At 46.6% G+C, this 16323-nt stretch overlaps 2 protein-coding genes across 2 annotated transcripts in view; one reads left to right on the top strand and one right to left on the bottom strand.

Annotated features, from left to right (window-relative positions):
• LOC119437195 (zinc finger CCHC domain-containing protein 24) overlaps positions 1-16323 on the top strand; it is a 280965-nt gene that overhangs the window by 137437 nt on the left and 127205 nt on the right. The window lies entirely within an intron of this gene.
• LOC119437194 (sodium-coupled monocarboxylate transporter 2) overlaps positions 1-16323 on the bottom strand; it is a 114094-nt gene that overhangs the window by 23520 nt on the left and 74251 nt on the right. The window contains exon 6 of the mRNA XM_037704251.2: positions 118-258. Coding sequence (XP_037560179.1) covers positions 118-258 — 141 coding nt within the window. The remainder of the gene's footprint in view (positions 1-117; positions 259-16323) is intronic.

The following is a 16323-nucleotide window of genomic DNA, read 5'->3' as shown; positions in this document are numbered from 1 at the left end:
CCCAAGTGTCACGCTGGCTTACATCTTGCCCCGAACTTTTTGTCGCCGAATGGCTACCAAATCGAAGCGAGCGCAGAGTCGCTATGGATTACAAGGTTTGAGAATCCCGTGCTTTACCTTTTCGCTTCCCTGAGGGTCCTGGACGCCATGTACCTCTGGACGACACTCTGGTCCATTCCGGTGCGAAGGAGGTTGTGGACGAGCAGGCCCAAAAAGCAGGACCAAAAGTTTTCGTCATTCGTGAAGTCGAGGTTCATCCTGTGTTATTTACATACAAACAATGTCACATTTCGCAAACCAGCTGTGCAAAGCACGAGTGGGTACTATTCAACACATCGTGTCCTCCATAGACACTTTACAACGTGCCTGTCGCACAGTACAGTCTTGCTAGCTAAGGCTTTGAGCGCTTTGTTTAGTCTTAACATCCGTATATTTCACGTGCGTTTGCGTATAACAAAACTGGAGTTGGAGCACAATGAAGATTTTCCTGCTATATTTGCATCGCAGAAGGTGTCGATGTCATACCAGCAACTTTCTTTCAGTTGTGTTGTGATAGGTCCGTGATTCGCAGGTCATATGTATGAATCGGGCAAGAGTGGTAAAGGCGCTGTATAAACGTTAAAGGTGAAGATAACATGTGGCAAATTTTAATAAACGTGGACTCTTTTTGTCTCTTGGTATCGCCGAACACAGATAAGAATAATTATCGATCATATATCACATAGCTCAAAGCTTACATTGCGGCCTGCTCGAATAGTCCAAGCGTTCCGGGTGTTCTAGACACAGTATTATAAATCGAAATGCTGAGGATAGAGATCAGATAGAATTCGCCGAACTTTCCAAGCTGATAAACAAATTATAACGTCGGAAAGATTGAAGAAGCAGTAAAAAATGGCCGCAGCATGAAATCAATGAGAATAAAACATTGCATAGGACAGGGCTTGGAAGATAATGAAAGAGAATGAACGACAAACAGTGTAATGTCACGAGCAATTTCTGTGATATAGTACAAGCAGCAGAATAAATATTCTATACTGACCTGTACAGAGTAGGCACGCAACCTTCATTGGAAGTAGTGATGAGCTGGGATACAGAGGCTCCTTCTAAAACTAGCGATGAAGTTAGAAGGGCCTTGCAAGACATGTCCCGGGGAAAAGCGGCAGGAGAAGATGGAATAACAGTTGATTTAATCAAACATGGAGGAGACATTATGCTTGAAAAGCTTCGGGCCCTTTATACGCAATACCACATGACTTAAAGTGTACCAGAGAGTGGGAAGAATGCTAAAATCATGCTAATCCTTAAGACGGGAGACGTTCAAGAATTGAGGAATTATAGGCGCATTAGCTCGCTTTCAGTATTGCATAAAATATTCACCGAGACAATTTTCAATAGAATGAAGTCAATACTTGACTTCAATCAACCAAGAGCCCAGACCGGCTTCAGGAAAGGATATTCTGCAATACATATCGCCCGTGTCATCAATCAGGTAATTGAGAAATCTACGGAGGACAACCAACCTCTCTATATAGATTTCATAGATTTTGAAAAGACATTTGATTCTGTAGAGATACCAGCAGTAATTGAGGCATTGCGTAATCAGTGAGTACAGTAGGCGTACGGGAATGTCTTGGGAAATATCTATAAAGACTCCACAGCTACATTGCTTCTCCAAAAGAAAAGTAGAAAATTACCCACCAAGAAAGGGGTCAGGCAAGGAGACTCAATCTATCCCATGCTGCATGCTTAGAGGAAGCATTCAAGCCATTAGACTGGGAAGGCTTAGGAGTGAGGATCAACGGCGAATATCTCAGCAAACTTCGGTTTGCAGATGACAGTGTACTGTTCCGCAACACTGGGGACGAACTGCAAAACATAATTGAGTACCTTAACCGAGAAAGTGTAAGAGTAGGCTTGAAGATTAATATGCAGAAGACAAAGGTAATGTTCAATAGCCTGGCAAGGGAACAAGAATTCAGGATCGCCAGTCAGCCTGTAGAGTCTGTAAAGGAGTACGTTTCTCTAGATCAATTACTCACAGGGGACCCTGATCATGAGAAAGAAATTTATAGAAGAATAAAATTGGGCTGGAGTGCATACGGCAGGCATTACCAAATCCTGACTGGGAGCTTACCATTTTCGTTAAAAAGAAAAGTGTACAATCAATGTATTTACCGGTGGTAATGTTTGGGGCAGAAACTTGGAGTTTAACAAAGAAGCTCGTGAACACGTTAGGGACCGTACGAACAGAGATGGAACGAAAAATATTAGGCCTAACGTCAAGATACACCAAGAGAGCGGTGTGGATCAGAGAACAAAGGGGGATAGCCGATATTCTAGTTGACATTAAGCGGGAAAAGTGGAGCTGGGCAGGCCATGTAATGCGTAAGATGGATAACCGGTGGACCATTAGAGTTACAAAATGGATACCAAGAGAAGGGAAGCGCAGTCGAGAAGTCAGAAAACTAGGTGTGTGGATGAATATATATAGTATTTACCGCTTATGTATGATACTTTCGCTACTTTGTTTGTATAAGACTGCGAATTATTGCAATACATTTTTGTATTGGACTCATAACTAGCCGCTTTTGGCTATGGGACCAAATATCTTGGTACGCATTTTTTATATTATTGTGTAATAAAATTCCCCTTTGATTTGATTTGAAGTTAGGAAATTTGCAGGCGCAAGTTGGAGGAATCAGCTAGCGCAAGACAGGGTGATTGGAGATCACAGGGAGAGGTCTTCGCCCTGCAGGACATAAATATAGGCTCATGATGATACTTTGGATAATAATATATAGTATCACGATAACTATGACAGACAGGAAAATCTGCGCTGCATCTTAGAGAGCAGATGCTAAGGTTTGGCGTTGCGACAGTAGCGCCGCCACGCTGACCTAACGGAGAAGCAAACAGCCACCGTGGCTTGCTTCAAATGCTCATGCTCTCGCGGCGTAACACGTGTAGTTCAAGTGAAATTCAAATCTACTTACTCGCCACCTAGGAAAAGCATGCATTACTATTGTGTCGTACATTACCAGGACATGAACTATGCATAAAAATATCGCGAAATCTGCGCAAGCCAGGCGCATTAGCATGCCAAGGATTTCTCTCTGGGGAGGGGGGGGGGGGGTCGTCGTGGCTGGGGCCTACTCAAGAAGCTGTGATGTCGCTGAGTGTTCCTTTCATACGTTCAATCTTGCCATTCGATTTCGAGTGTTTCGGTGAGACCGCAGCATGACGAATTTTATGCTTTAACTTATTTGTAATTTATAATCAGTAATGTATCAACAGCTCTCGACATGAATGGTGTGCTGCGATCAGTGATCAACATTCGCGGTGTGCCATGGCGCAAGACTATGCAGTTCGATCAAAAAGAAAATGACATGAGTTGCAGATGAGTCGCAGACGGCTTTGATCTCTGTCTACGATTACCTTATAAGGTCCATCAGTGCAGACATTTGGGCTTGTTGGTATAACATGTTTGCAGATTATCTTCGTGTAGCGCAACAACACACTGTGTGTCTCCGTTCTTCTTTTACGTCCGTGTGTTCTTGCGCTACATGAAGATTATCTACATGAAGATTATCTTCATGTAGCGCAAAAACACACTGTGTGTCTCCGAACGGAGACACACACAGTGTGTCTCCGTTCTTCTTCTACGTCCGTGTGTTTTTGCGCTACATGAAGATAATCTGCATACCTTATAAGGTAATCGTTGGTGGCTGTAAGAAGCTTATTTCTCCGCCATGTGGCTGTGGTAGCGGTCCGAGATAGTCTAAGCCCATGACATCAAGCGGTGCCACCGGCGATGGGATGTGTTGCGAAGGTATCGCCATCCGATAAGAGACGGCACTTTACGGACTTGACATATGGAGCAGTAAGACACATAGTGACACGCGTCCGCTCACGTCCCTCGTCGCAAGAATCGGTGTAAGTGTCCGACCAGTGTTTTCGTTTAACCAAGGTGACAGGCCACAGGTGCGCAGTTTACATGACAACAAACACTGGACGGAAGAACAATACAAATAGAAAACCTAGAAATAATGAAAAGCTTTCAGAATCGTTTACAGAGAAAGAACGCATTAACTCTACAAATATAGAAGTAACTTGACACAAATTGCAAATGTCTGCAAATTAGAAATCATGCGTAATACAGAGTCGGCGCATGACCTGTGACACACTCGAGTACTCTCTGCTGCGCGTAGTGGCGCATGAACGGCATGAATTGGCGCATGTTTGACGGCATGATGGGAAGCCAAGAAGAGTTTCTCGCAGTTCAGTGGCAAAGAATGCCATCACGGACGGCTATGCTAGTACTGTGTAGAAAAACGACCCCTGATATGCTAACTGAATTAAATTGTGCTTGTAATCCCCTAAAGGCTGCAGTGAAACAAAAATGAAGGTTGTGAATGGAAAAAAAGAGAAGAAAAGAAAATAGACTTCTTAACGAAGACACTGCGTCTGCTGTTGGAAGCTTTCACGGCCGGATTTCTTTAGATTGTCTGTCCACAAAACCTTCACATTGCATTCTTGCTGGATACTGATGGAAATAAAATTTATAGAACGCGGGTGATTTTCTATGTTAAACCTTTCGAAGATGCGGTTCATCTTCCCTACATTGGCTTATATGTATAATATTAACCCTATATGGACGAGTGTTGCCTACAGGTAACATACCAGAAAAAAAAGAAATTGTTTGTTGCCGAGTTTCAGTATTGAGTACGAAGTTTCCGGCTAAATGCCTTCTGCCAGCACTGAGTGACAGGCAGGAAGCGTCATTTGTTGGTTTAGAGCAGGAACACTGGACAAGGAAGAAGTAGTGGGGCACGCGACTCCCTTTCTTTTGAAAGCACAGTCAGAGGAGACAGACAGATGCAAGATCTCCGGCTACAGTGGTGTCACACACATAATGTAAATCAAGTGAAATGTACACCTATGGTTCACATATGACGACCTATGCTTGTACAAATTCCAAACGACGCCATAGGTGGCTTGGGGTGAAGCCCACCTACAGTTTTCTGCCTGGTGTTTACCTCCTATTGCTGAAAAAGCTCCCGTAAATTATTTCTTTTTTCTTTTCGTTGATTAAGCTTATTCTCGATGTGTTTTGCCCATATAGATAGAAAATACTATTTTGTCGTTTCTTTTTTCGGGTTATTTATATCTGTTGGCGTTAACACAGCGCTACCTTTGGTAAAGCTTCAAAATTTATTACGCGAAAGTCACAAAAAAGATGAATAAAAATTAATTTCCCTTTCTAATTATCAGCCAATATCAGTGCTTCGGATAATCGCTAAATGCCGAGAAAAATCTCGTTTGCATAACTTTCATAGACGCCTCTGATGAAAGGCGTTTTCGAGGAAAACAACTAGTTTCATGTTTACAATTACGGACTCATTGTGGCCGCATTAAAAATTTCGTCATCAACGAGCACCAGTCAGCAATCGCATGACATTGAATGCATCTTTGATGAGGGCGTTACATCAGAATGCACGATATACTTCGAGTATACCAACTGAATGATTCTTGCTCTTTGTGTGACATTCTTTATAAAACTTATACCTGCAATATTTTCGAATATTCTTTTAATTCGAGTTATGCGGAATGTTTCCTGTTATCGAAAGCATAGGAAGAAATTGTTTTACAAATGCTCGCTGCGCAGTGCCATTTGTTCCGGGTGATTTATTGCTGAGGAATGTACCCGCCGGGGTGGCTCAGCCAGCTAAGGCGTTGCGCTGCTGAGCACGAGGTTGCGGGATCGAATCCCGGCCCCGGCGGCCGCATTTCGATGGAGGCGAAATGCAAAAAAATGTGGTTGATCCCTCTTATATAGGAATCAGTATAGAACACGAAAGTGAAACGTGTCTTCACAGAAGTAGTGTAATGTTTATTGCACATTGATATATAATGTCTATTGGTGTTTTGTGGCTAAAGCGCCCTTAGGCGTTGATGCACCCACGCTGACGCCTGGTGGCACGTCTCCTCCATCACGACTACCAACGTCGATGACCATGAGCAACCGTCGTGCATATGGAAGCTGCACTACGCTGCACACGCTAGCACAACGCGAAAGACGAAGCACGTAACTGACACACTAATACAACGCGCAAGACAAAGCACGTAACTGAATCGTCACCGAGTCAAATCAGCGCGTACAGCGCGTCGCAATTGCAGCCTCCGCGATCAACTTCAGAAACATTTTCAGAGCTAATTGCGGAGGCCACGCTCCGCTGTGCTGAGTACGGTGAACGCCACCTAGGTGGCGTTGGTAGTGCTTCTTGATGCCAGCGTCCCTTCGAATGCTGGCATCGAGGCGTCGTAATGCTGAGACCACCGAAGCGTTCACTGTCGGTGCGCGTTAGTGTCATAATGCAGTACTTCTCTTTTCTGCTCGTAGGCGGTGGCACCGCCCCGAGCAAGAGCGCGGGTACACGGAGGAGTGTTAGATATATAAGGCGCGTCTGTGTAGCTCTCTGCAAGTGCGTTTGTGGCGCAATGGGTTAAACGCTCGGCGGTCTATCGTCGCGGACCGAGAGGTCGTGGGTTCGATTTCCAAATTTTGCATGTTTGTGGAACTTTTTCTTCTGGTTTCTTTCTTTGTATTATGTTCTATGACGTATTTCCGTGACGGAAATACGTCAGTGAAGTCTTGGTGGACCCCGGCATAAAACACTTTCGTGTTAAAAACGCCCGTGTGCTTGCGTTGTAGTGCACGTTAGAGAACCCCAGGTGGTCAAAATTAATTCGGAGCCCTCCACTACGGCGTGCCTCATAATCAGAACTGGTTTTGGCACGTAAAACCACAGAAAGAAGAAAAAAAGAAGATTGCTGAGGAATGTAGTGCTGCGTCGCCGAAGCAATATTCACTCGGCAAGCGCATGGGGATCGCCATTTTGATTTTAACGCAACAGCGTTAAGGGCCCCGTGTCGGATTAAATCCGGCGTCGGTGTTGGCTTCCGCGTTAAGCGTCGGCCGTCTGGCGGAAATAATCCTGCCGAACCATATCATCCCGAACCACCCCGACCACACAGGCCCTCCGCGTGGCGCAAGGCGTTAGTGAAAAAAAAAAGAATTTCTCGAAGTAAACTCTGTCAGAAAAATCGTAAAGTACGACTTAACCACAACCTACAGGCGTGATTGCGTCGTATTGTAATTTGAATATACGAGAAAAAAGCCTGCTAAGCAGCCAGGGATCTTTGAATGATATCGCGTTCCACTCTTACAGGCGAAGCTTAAGCGTCCTCCAATTCTGATGGTGTCTTTTTTTTTAGTCTTTTACGTAGATATAAGCTAAGTATGGAGATATGCCAGTAACATCAGGACTTCCCGTAATAACACGGGCTCTTGCTAGCATCACGGCTCCTCGTAGCATCCGTTGTCGTCGTCATTCCGTTGTTTTCAAACCGTCACCATCGCGCTGTAGTCAGTCCATTTTCGTCATGTCGCCTTCGTCATTCCATCGTCTTGTCGTTTACATACATGCTCGCATCCCTCACAACTGCATGTATCAGCCGTTTTATACCACGAAGCTATCGGTTTGACATGCACGATCATCCGTCAATGGTCTCTATTTCCCTTTTTACCGTCCTAGGCATTTTATGAGCATTATGTATCGGGGTATCCCTCTAACATCATGGTTCGTTGTAATATCAACCTCGAAGCGTTGGAAACGAGAATAAAATTTAGAATGAATTTGCCTGCGTGCAAGAGGGCACAAAGTGGCGACAGTGCACAGTGGCGTTCACGCGTGAAGACCTTACCTCGAGCACTGCTCGCGTGAACATTTGTTCGGTTGTGTCGCTGCGGTTGGCCAAGTCATAGGAAGGAGTGCATTGCAATGCAGTTGCTTAACGCAGTCATTGACTCGTGCCTGTTTGAGTGTTTGTGTTTCCTTCGCGGTACAACTTGCAGTCTTCTAAATAAAGGATGTCTCGTTGCAGAGCGTACCCGTAGAATTGCCATCTCAATTGCTCGGAAATAAGATTTCGTCCATTTTTTCTTTTTTTTTTTGGGGGGGGGGGGCGGTGTTTCGCTTTATTTGCATCAAAACTCCGATGTGCGATGGCACAGTGCTATACTCCGCCCCCTTTTTCGGGTTGAGACCGGCCGGCATTTTCAACCTTGTATCGGCTTTTTAAAACAAAATAAACTGTTCACGTCTACACGCCGCGATGGCAAAGTGGCTACGCCGTTCTGCTGCTAAGCACGAGGTTGCAGGTTCGGCTCCCAGCAGTGGCGACTTCATTCAGATAGGGCATAATGCAAGTAACGCTCGTATATGGTGCTTTAGGTGCAAGTTACAGAACTCCAAGTGGTCAAAGTATTTGCGCAGCAGTATGTATTTCCCAAATAACACTGATATTAACCTCGAAATCAATATCTCACGCTCTGAACTGTCAACCCTCAGCGATGGCTGGGGGCGAGTTTAGTGCTTTTGTTACTTCATTTTGGCGTTCCAGTTACTTTTGTGCTTCAGTGCATAAAACGACATTTTGTTAAGAAAGTAACTGGAACGCCAATGCATTTCTCCGCAAAGTTCAGGAAATAATATCTCGAAACTGGTGTCATCCTGAGAATTCGTTCCAAGTGGATCCGCCTTGCGAAATACACGGCTAGAATTTGTAACTCGTTAAGACGTATTTTTGGGCTAGTTGGTTCATATCCGTAGTAAAACAGCGCCACAGACCACAAGGGACCAGAGGAAGAACGATATGTACAGGCTGTTTCATACTTAAGGGAAATCGCGGAGCGCCTGGCATCGCGATGCGACTAGCGCTGAAATCGCGCGCCGGCAGCAGCTCGCGCGTGCGCAGACGCTTCAAGGGTGTAGAGTTGAACCGCGTCGTCTGCTACGGCAGCGCGCGTGCCGCATTGTCGGCCAGCACACAGATATCATTGTTAATGCGGGAACTGGGCCGATATTCTGCACTAATCATTTTCAGAAAAATCTGCGCCGCAAGATGGGACACGAAGAAACAAGGAACGACAAACTCGCGCGTGCTTTCTTTCTTCGTGTCCCGTTTTGCTGCGCAGTTCTTTCAGATGTTCCCGTACCAACTTGCCCAACTTTCAACGCTTGTCTGCACTAAACTTTGTGCAACGCCCACCTCTCAGCCTTTATTCGTGATAATGGGGCACTAGAAACAGTATTTGACAGCATACCTTGTTTGCTCTTTCGAAACATCGTGGTACTGTGTGCGTTCACGAATGTTTCTTCTGTGTGTGCGCGCCGCAGTAAGCTTGGATGAGGAAGACACGATAATGAGCATGCACCGTGCTTGGTCTTTATTTGACTTTAAATAAAACAAAGCACTCAGTGGTGACTGCCGAGCAGCTGAGCGGGTTTAACACAACAAAACAAATGGGAATGAATTCAGGAATGATTTAGGTTAGAACAACCGCCTGAACGTGCTTATTCTCGACGATATTTCATTACAACAGAAAGGAATCGCTCCCGGCGCCGAAATGCACTCGTGACGCTTCCAAGTTCATGTCCCCAGCGGTGGCGATGATAGCGCTCATTCTAGACGGCAGTGAACGCACTATAGAATTGTGCGGACTAATGTGTTTTTTTTTCTTCTTTTTAATCTTCTCTTGTTTTCTAATCTTTTCTGCCCTTACCCCATCCCCCTGTGCAGAGTGGCCAACCGGACACTTACCCTGGTTAACCTCTCTGCCTTTCACCTCTTATTTTCCTTCGTTCCTTCCTTCCCATTCGTTGACGATTGGGGCGTGGCACCACAAGATCCAGATTGAGCTGTATAAAACTGGGGCTCGTCTGCCGTGCGTCTATCCATTTTTTTCTTGTCTGAAAAGAGCGGTACTGTGTTGTTTGCCTGGTTTACCATGTCCCGTATACCAGAAAAAGAGCGACTTAAGATTATTGAACTGTGTTGTAAAAACTACACTCAAAAAAGCGTAGCAGAGATGACAGGAAGGTCCGTCAAAGCGGTCAACAGGATTCTACAGGCTTACAAGAAAGAAGGTCGAGTCAAGGATGCGCCTCGCGGACGTCCTCCAAGAGCCACAACGGATGAAGATTTGTCGATTGTTGCGGCTGCTGTGGATGACCCCCGCGCGTCGCTTCAACTTGGACAAAGCCTGCAGCTGAGGGCTTCAAGGTCTACTGTGAGGCGGCGACTCAATGAAGCAGGCCTAAGGAATACAGCTGCTGCCCAAAAACCTTTGCTTAGGGCCACAAACAATGCAAAGCGGCTCGATTTCGCGCAACTACACGAAAGCTGGACGGTGGAGCAATGGAAGAACGCTGTATTCAGCGATGACTGCACTTTGACAGCGATGACTGCGACCAGCGAGAACGAGTTTGGCGCCCTGCAGCAACACGGTAACTTATTCTGCAGAATCAGTTGCACGTTGTTCATCCATACAATTAAGATATTAGTTCCTAATATTTAGATTGGCTTACCTCACACGCGGGTTCAGCCTAAGTTTTTGTGCTTTAGGGAGACGAATAATTAAGTTTTGAAGTATTTCTTCACTTAAAAATGAAATAATGCTACTATATTAGGCTAACCTGTTTGCTTAATAAATTCAGTCACTGCACCAAGATGAGATAATTTATTCCGGTCAATACTGGAGTTTAAGTTTGGAGCGTGGTTTAAAGCTACCCAAGCATTGAAAAAGCTCAGCCATAATTCTTCTTCGTAAGCGGCAGCATCAGCAAAGCGCACATATTGCCTTCCAGATGCGTAGTGACAATATCATAGCGCGTACATCTTCACTTCGAAAAGTTATGATTTTTGACGTAGTGGGCACGTAGCAACTGTATTGCTGGCTGTCCAAAGAGAGTTTGTAACAGTGTCTAGAAAGGGCACTCTTCCAGCTTTCGCTGACTGTGCTGAGTGTTTCGAGCAGGCCTGGTGTTTTTTTTTTTAGAAAATATCATTACCTAATGTAAAACATCGAAACTCAGTATATGCTTGTTTCTTTGTCCCAGCTACAAGCCGCGGTACGTGCAGCGAGTCACCGCCAGCGAGCGCACTGGTGTGAGTGTGTGGGCATGCATTAGCAAAGATTGTCTGGGCCCACTCATCCGCCTTCAAGGCAAGTTCACCGCTGAGAGGTACGGGGCGATTATAGACGACGTACTGATTCCGTACGTTCTTGACGGCCCGTTCCCGGAAGGCGACTACACCTTCCAACGCGACAGGTCACCACTCCACACTGCTCGTGTAGTGAGAGAACTTCTTGAAGAGCGCGGTGTCACTGTGATGGAATGGCCGCCCCAATCCCCGGACCTGAATATAATCGAAAATGTCTGGGGCTTTATGAAAATGTCGCTGGCGCGCCATCCTCTACATGGGCTGTCCGAGGATCGGTTGTGGTCCGCCATCGTCAGCGAGTGGGACGCCCTGCGAGTCAATACATCGCTCATCGAGTCACTGTACGCCTCACTGCCGTCCAGAATGAGCGCCGTCTTCAGTGCCGCTGGTGACATGACAAGGTATTAAGTTGGATGCGTCACGGGCGCATTTCGGAGCCAGCTAGCGAGTCTTGGGGTAATGAAATGTCGTCGTAAAGAGACACGTTCAGGCTTTGTTCTCACCTAAAACATTCCTGAATTTGTTCCCATTTGTTTTATCGTGTTAAGCCAGCGCAGCAGCATGACTCTTACTGTTGAGTGCTTTTTTATTTAAAGTGAAATAAAGACAACGCACAATGCGTGCTAAATGTAGTGTCTTCCTCGTCCCAGCGTACTGCGGTGCACACACAGTGAAGAAATATTCATGAACGCACACAGCACCACGGCGTTTCGAGAGAGCAAACAACTTATGCTGTCAAATTCAGCTTGTAGCACCCCATTATCACAAATAAAGGCTGAGAGGTTGGCGTCGCACAACGTTTAGTGCAGATTATCGGCCCAGTTCCTGCACTAACAATGATATCCGCGCGCTGGCCAGCAATGCGGCAAGCAAGAGCCGCCGTAGTAGACGACGCGGTTCAAAACTACACTCCTGAATCATCTGCGCACGCGCGAGCTGCTGACGGCGCGTGGTTGCAGCGCTGGCCGCATCACCATGCCACGCGCTCCGAGATTTCCCCTAAGTGTGAAACAGCCTGTACACAGGGCGCACTATTAACTGAAGGTTTATTCACTGGATGCGCAGAATAAGTACTGGCGGAACATGAATAAGCATAAAATAGGAAAATATACCAGACATGAAAGGGCATCACATGGTCAAGTCTACTACGCGTGAAAAGCGGTTCCTGTAAGAAATGTGACGTCTTTCTCTGAGCGCATGATGGACGGCATGCTGACACAAGATTCACTCAGCTTTTTTTTATCTCTAGGGCCTCAACAATCTACCTTGTTAGCCTATGTGTTGATTTTCACATGATGCTAGTTTTTTTTTTTTTGCAATAATGGTACGCAGCCGCCGTCCGTAGAATGAATACCTAGATGTTCTGATATTATTTTTGTGTTGTACTTATGCTCTTTCAATATTTCATTTAGGCATCGATCTTCCCGTTTGGCCTATGTAAGACGCACCGCAATCCAAAGCAATTGCATAGACCACGTTTTCAGCGCACTGTAAGCGCTTCTCGCGATGATTCTTAGTACACACAGATTCCTTATCTCCTTCATTAACCGCTCTGGACATTTTTGTTAGAGCTGCTAAGCATCCACCTTGGCTCTACTTATGTAGAGTGGAAGGGAGACATCTTTCTACAAAATGACGGTATCTGTATTGGATCATGCATTGCTCGCGTTTTGAGTGACATTACTACGTGTGTTTAGATTTGTTGACTTTGTAGTGGTCTTCGAATGTGACGAGAAAGACTTGCAAAAGCAGTCTTTCGAAGTAATTTCAGTTTTTCGTCAGTGCCTAACACCTTTAGTAGTGACTGACGAGCTTCCGGTTGACTTCCATTTACGTTTTCCTAATTTAGGGCTGCATTTTTCATCCAAACAGGTCTGCTGGGAATTCCAGCCTAGAGCAAAATAATTAAAAGAAAATAGCGTAGCTTGCACTGGAGGCGCAATGCTAAAGAGACAGCGGAGCTGATGGGCACGTAGCTAGTCCTGGCTTTTGGGCTAGGCTAAGCACTATCAAGTCATCCCCAGCATAGTCCGGAATTTATCGCGAAGCGCGGCCTCTTCTTCGGGAGTACGAACTATCTTCGTGCGAACCATGGCTTCTACTGATCGAGCGCCGCCGCGCACAGGGGTGCGACTGTTTTCACAACAAATCCGCGCAGGGGCGGGGCCTCGCCTCGATGACGTATCACCATTTTCTTTTTATTGCGATAGCAATTATATGGACACTTCAACCGGATTTCTGCCGTCGGCGTCGCCGTCGCCGTCGCCGTGAGGTTCCGTATAGATAAAATCGTCGCCGCGCACCGTATGCCCCAGCGAAAGCGTACGGGGACGCGCGCTATCACGGAGAGCGAACGCACTCAATCTCCCACGCGCAAGCAAGGAAGCGGAAAGCCAGCGCCGGAGGGAGCAGGGGGGAGGGGGGGGGGCACTTCTCTGCCAACAACCGCGCTCGTCGCTCGTCCGCACAGTCTCTTATCTCTCCCACGCGCAAGCAAGGAAGCGGCAAGCCAGCGCCGGAGGGAGCGGGGGGGGGGGGGGGCGCACTTCTACGCTGCCAACAACCGCGCTCGTCGTTCGTTCGACCGCACCGTCTCTTATCTCCACACGGCTCTGACCTTTATGCGCCGTGCATTCGCCGCGCAGTTTCCGTTGAAGCGATAGACAGCACGTACAGTCAACCACAAAAGTTTGCGGACCACGCGAGCGCGTGCCAGACTGCCTATCCGCGCCACCTAGCGGTACGCCACCTAGCGGCGACAGGGGCGCTCTCCCGGATATGAGCCCTCTTGGTACTCGCCTGCCTGTTAATTTTTTATTCCCGTGCATGACATTGTTAGTTCGTTGTGTTGACGCAGAGCGCTGTCTGCGATAAGACCGCCACATATCTGGCTTGATAGCAGTATAGGAGCAATCACTGCAACCTTTGTCGACTGGTGTGCCAGTGGGTAGATAAGTTTCACGAAGCGCTGCGACGATTTTTTTACGCGACGTTTACTGGCGCACTTTGGTTGGCAGCATCTTGGTCCAATGAGTGTTGCAGCTTCTGCGTCTTGAGAGAAAGGGTAGGGAGGTGTTTCACTGTCATCAAAAATAAAGAAAAAGCGGATGCATAGAAAATTTTCTTTCACACATAGGCGCATCTTCGCATCAGTCGCTGAAAACGTAGTAGACTTGCTTCAGGCCACGTGGTGATTGCCTATTTGGAAAGATGCCGCTGCGTGTTCCACTTGACGAAAGAAGGCACATTGTGCGTTTATTTATAGAGGGAATACCTCAGCGCGAAATCTGCCGCCGAACCAACAGGAGCCGGACTGTCGTGAATAGGATTATTCAAGCTTTCCGCGACGATGACAGATTCACAGATATGGAGCGCAGTGGGCGTCCAAGGGCCACGACTGAGGAAGAGGACCGCCTGATTACGGCCGCCATCGTGGCTGATCCTTTTCAAAGTGCAGAGGATATCCGAGAAGCGCTCTCGCTCACGGTATCGTCTGAGACTGTAAGAAGAAGGCTGAGTGAGCTTGGCCTGCAGTCTTTCGTAGCAGCACAGAAGCCCTGCCTCTCAGACAGCCAGCTACAAGAACGACTCATGTTCGCTACAGCAATGAAAGATTGGACAACAGAGAAATGGGGCGATGTCATCTTTAGCGACGAGTCAACTTTTTCCACGCGCTGGGACCAACGGAAGCGGGTTTGGCGTCCACTAAACTGCAGGTGTGTTTACAGTGTATTGGCAGTTAATTCACGAAGCTAATTCTGCATCACAACATGTTTCACGTAAAATGAGCTTTTGGACATTACGAGATTTTTCTGTAGTGGTATTATGTTGAAAACATTAACGATTGTTTCATAGTACTACTTACTCTGAAGCTAATTAAAAGCTGCCAGTGGGTCTTTCAGTACTATCTAATAATGTTTGCACGTTTTCTATTGCAACTCTATAACAGCATTATAAACTTCATACGCAAGAGGAATCACAACATTTTTAGACGCGCCGCTGGAACCCAATTGTATGCTATTTCTTGCAGATATCTGCCTAATTACACACAGAGTGTTCTATCCAGTGGACGGTGTTCCGTGAGCGTGTGGGGAGCAATCAGCAAAAATGGCCTTGGTCCCCTTGTGCGTCTGGAAGGGCCCTTCACTGCGTCACGGTACTGCGACGTCATCACTAGACACCTCGTTCCGTATGCGCTGGACGGTCCCTTCAGCGACGGCTGCTATTTTTTTCAACACGACCGCAGCCCGATCCATAAAGCACGTATCGTCCAGTCATTGCTAGAAGAACATGCTGTTTGCCAGCTTGAGTGGCCTCCATGTGGCGCCGACTTGAATCCTATAGAAAATGTCTGGGGCATGTTGAAGAAACGGCTGTCCACACGAGCCAACCGCGGCCGCACGGCCGATACGCTGTGGCAAGCGATCGCACAAGCATGGGAAAGCCTGCGCGGTCGACCGGAGATTACTGAATCTTTGTACGAGTCGATGCCCACACGCATCAATAAGGTGCTAGAAAACGGCGGACATTTCACTTCCTACTAGATCATTGAGATACCTATGTTTCATGACACTTCTGTAAATGTCTTGTGAATAAATTCATCCCCTTCAGACACGAATTATGATGCACTGTCTGCAAATGCGTCAAATGCGCATGGCATCATTTCAAGACGCTCACTATTACATTCCAAGAAAGAAGACGAAGCAATGTGCTGTTTTGTGCGAGTTTCAGTAAAAAAAATTAATTAGCGTATAACTCATTATCTAATTATTCTGAAATCCGTCAGCTTCAATGCTTGCATAAAAAGAATCAACTATTAGGCCCGAAACGCATGCACACTTGCTTTTTCGGGTGTATTCGTGTCGACCGGAGAAAAAAAATACTCTTGACGTTGGTCTTGGAACGCGGCACGTCGAACGATTGTCTAACATGGTAGTGTCTCCAGCAAAGTGATCATCTGCAGCAATACGCAGGACAATGAAGTTAACTGACCGCTAGTTGTCCCATCAGGAAGCGGACACGAATGTGCACACTGAGTTTTAGGTCATTTGAAGAAACACGTGGCGTGGGACGCGCCTCCGAAGTTCGAGTCCCCAAACGAGGACGCCGTGTCGCAAAGGGTTATAAAAAGAGTCATCGCACCCGAATATTTCTTATTTTTCTAAATGTAACCACTGTAGCAGCGCGGTGGTTCGGGCTTTGCGCAGCAAAACCTGGGCGCAGGCGATCAAATCCCGGCCGCTACTGTCACTTAGC

This window comes from Dermacentor silvarum, chromosome 1 (assembly GCF_013339745.2).
Source record: "Dermacentor silvarum isolate Dsil-2018 chromosome 1, BIME_Dsil_1.4, whole genome shotgun sequence".
In the NCBI taxonomy this organism is placed as follows: domain Eukaryota; kingdom Metazoa; phylum Arthropoda; class Arachnida; order Ixodida; family Ixodidae; genus Dermacentor; species Dermacentor silvarum.
Note: the sequence above shows the minus strand (reverse complement) of the source record. Positions and strands in the feature narration are given on the sequence as shown.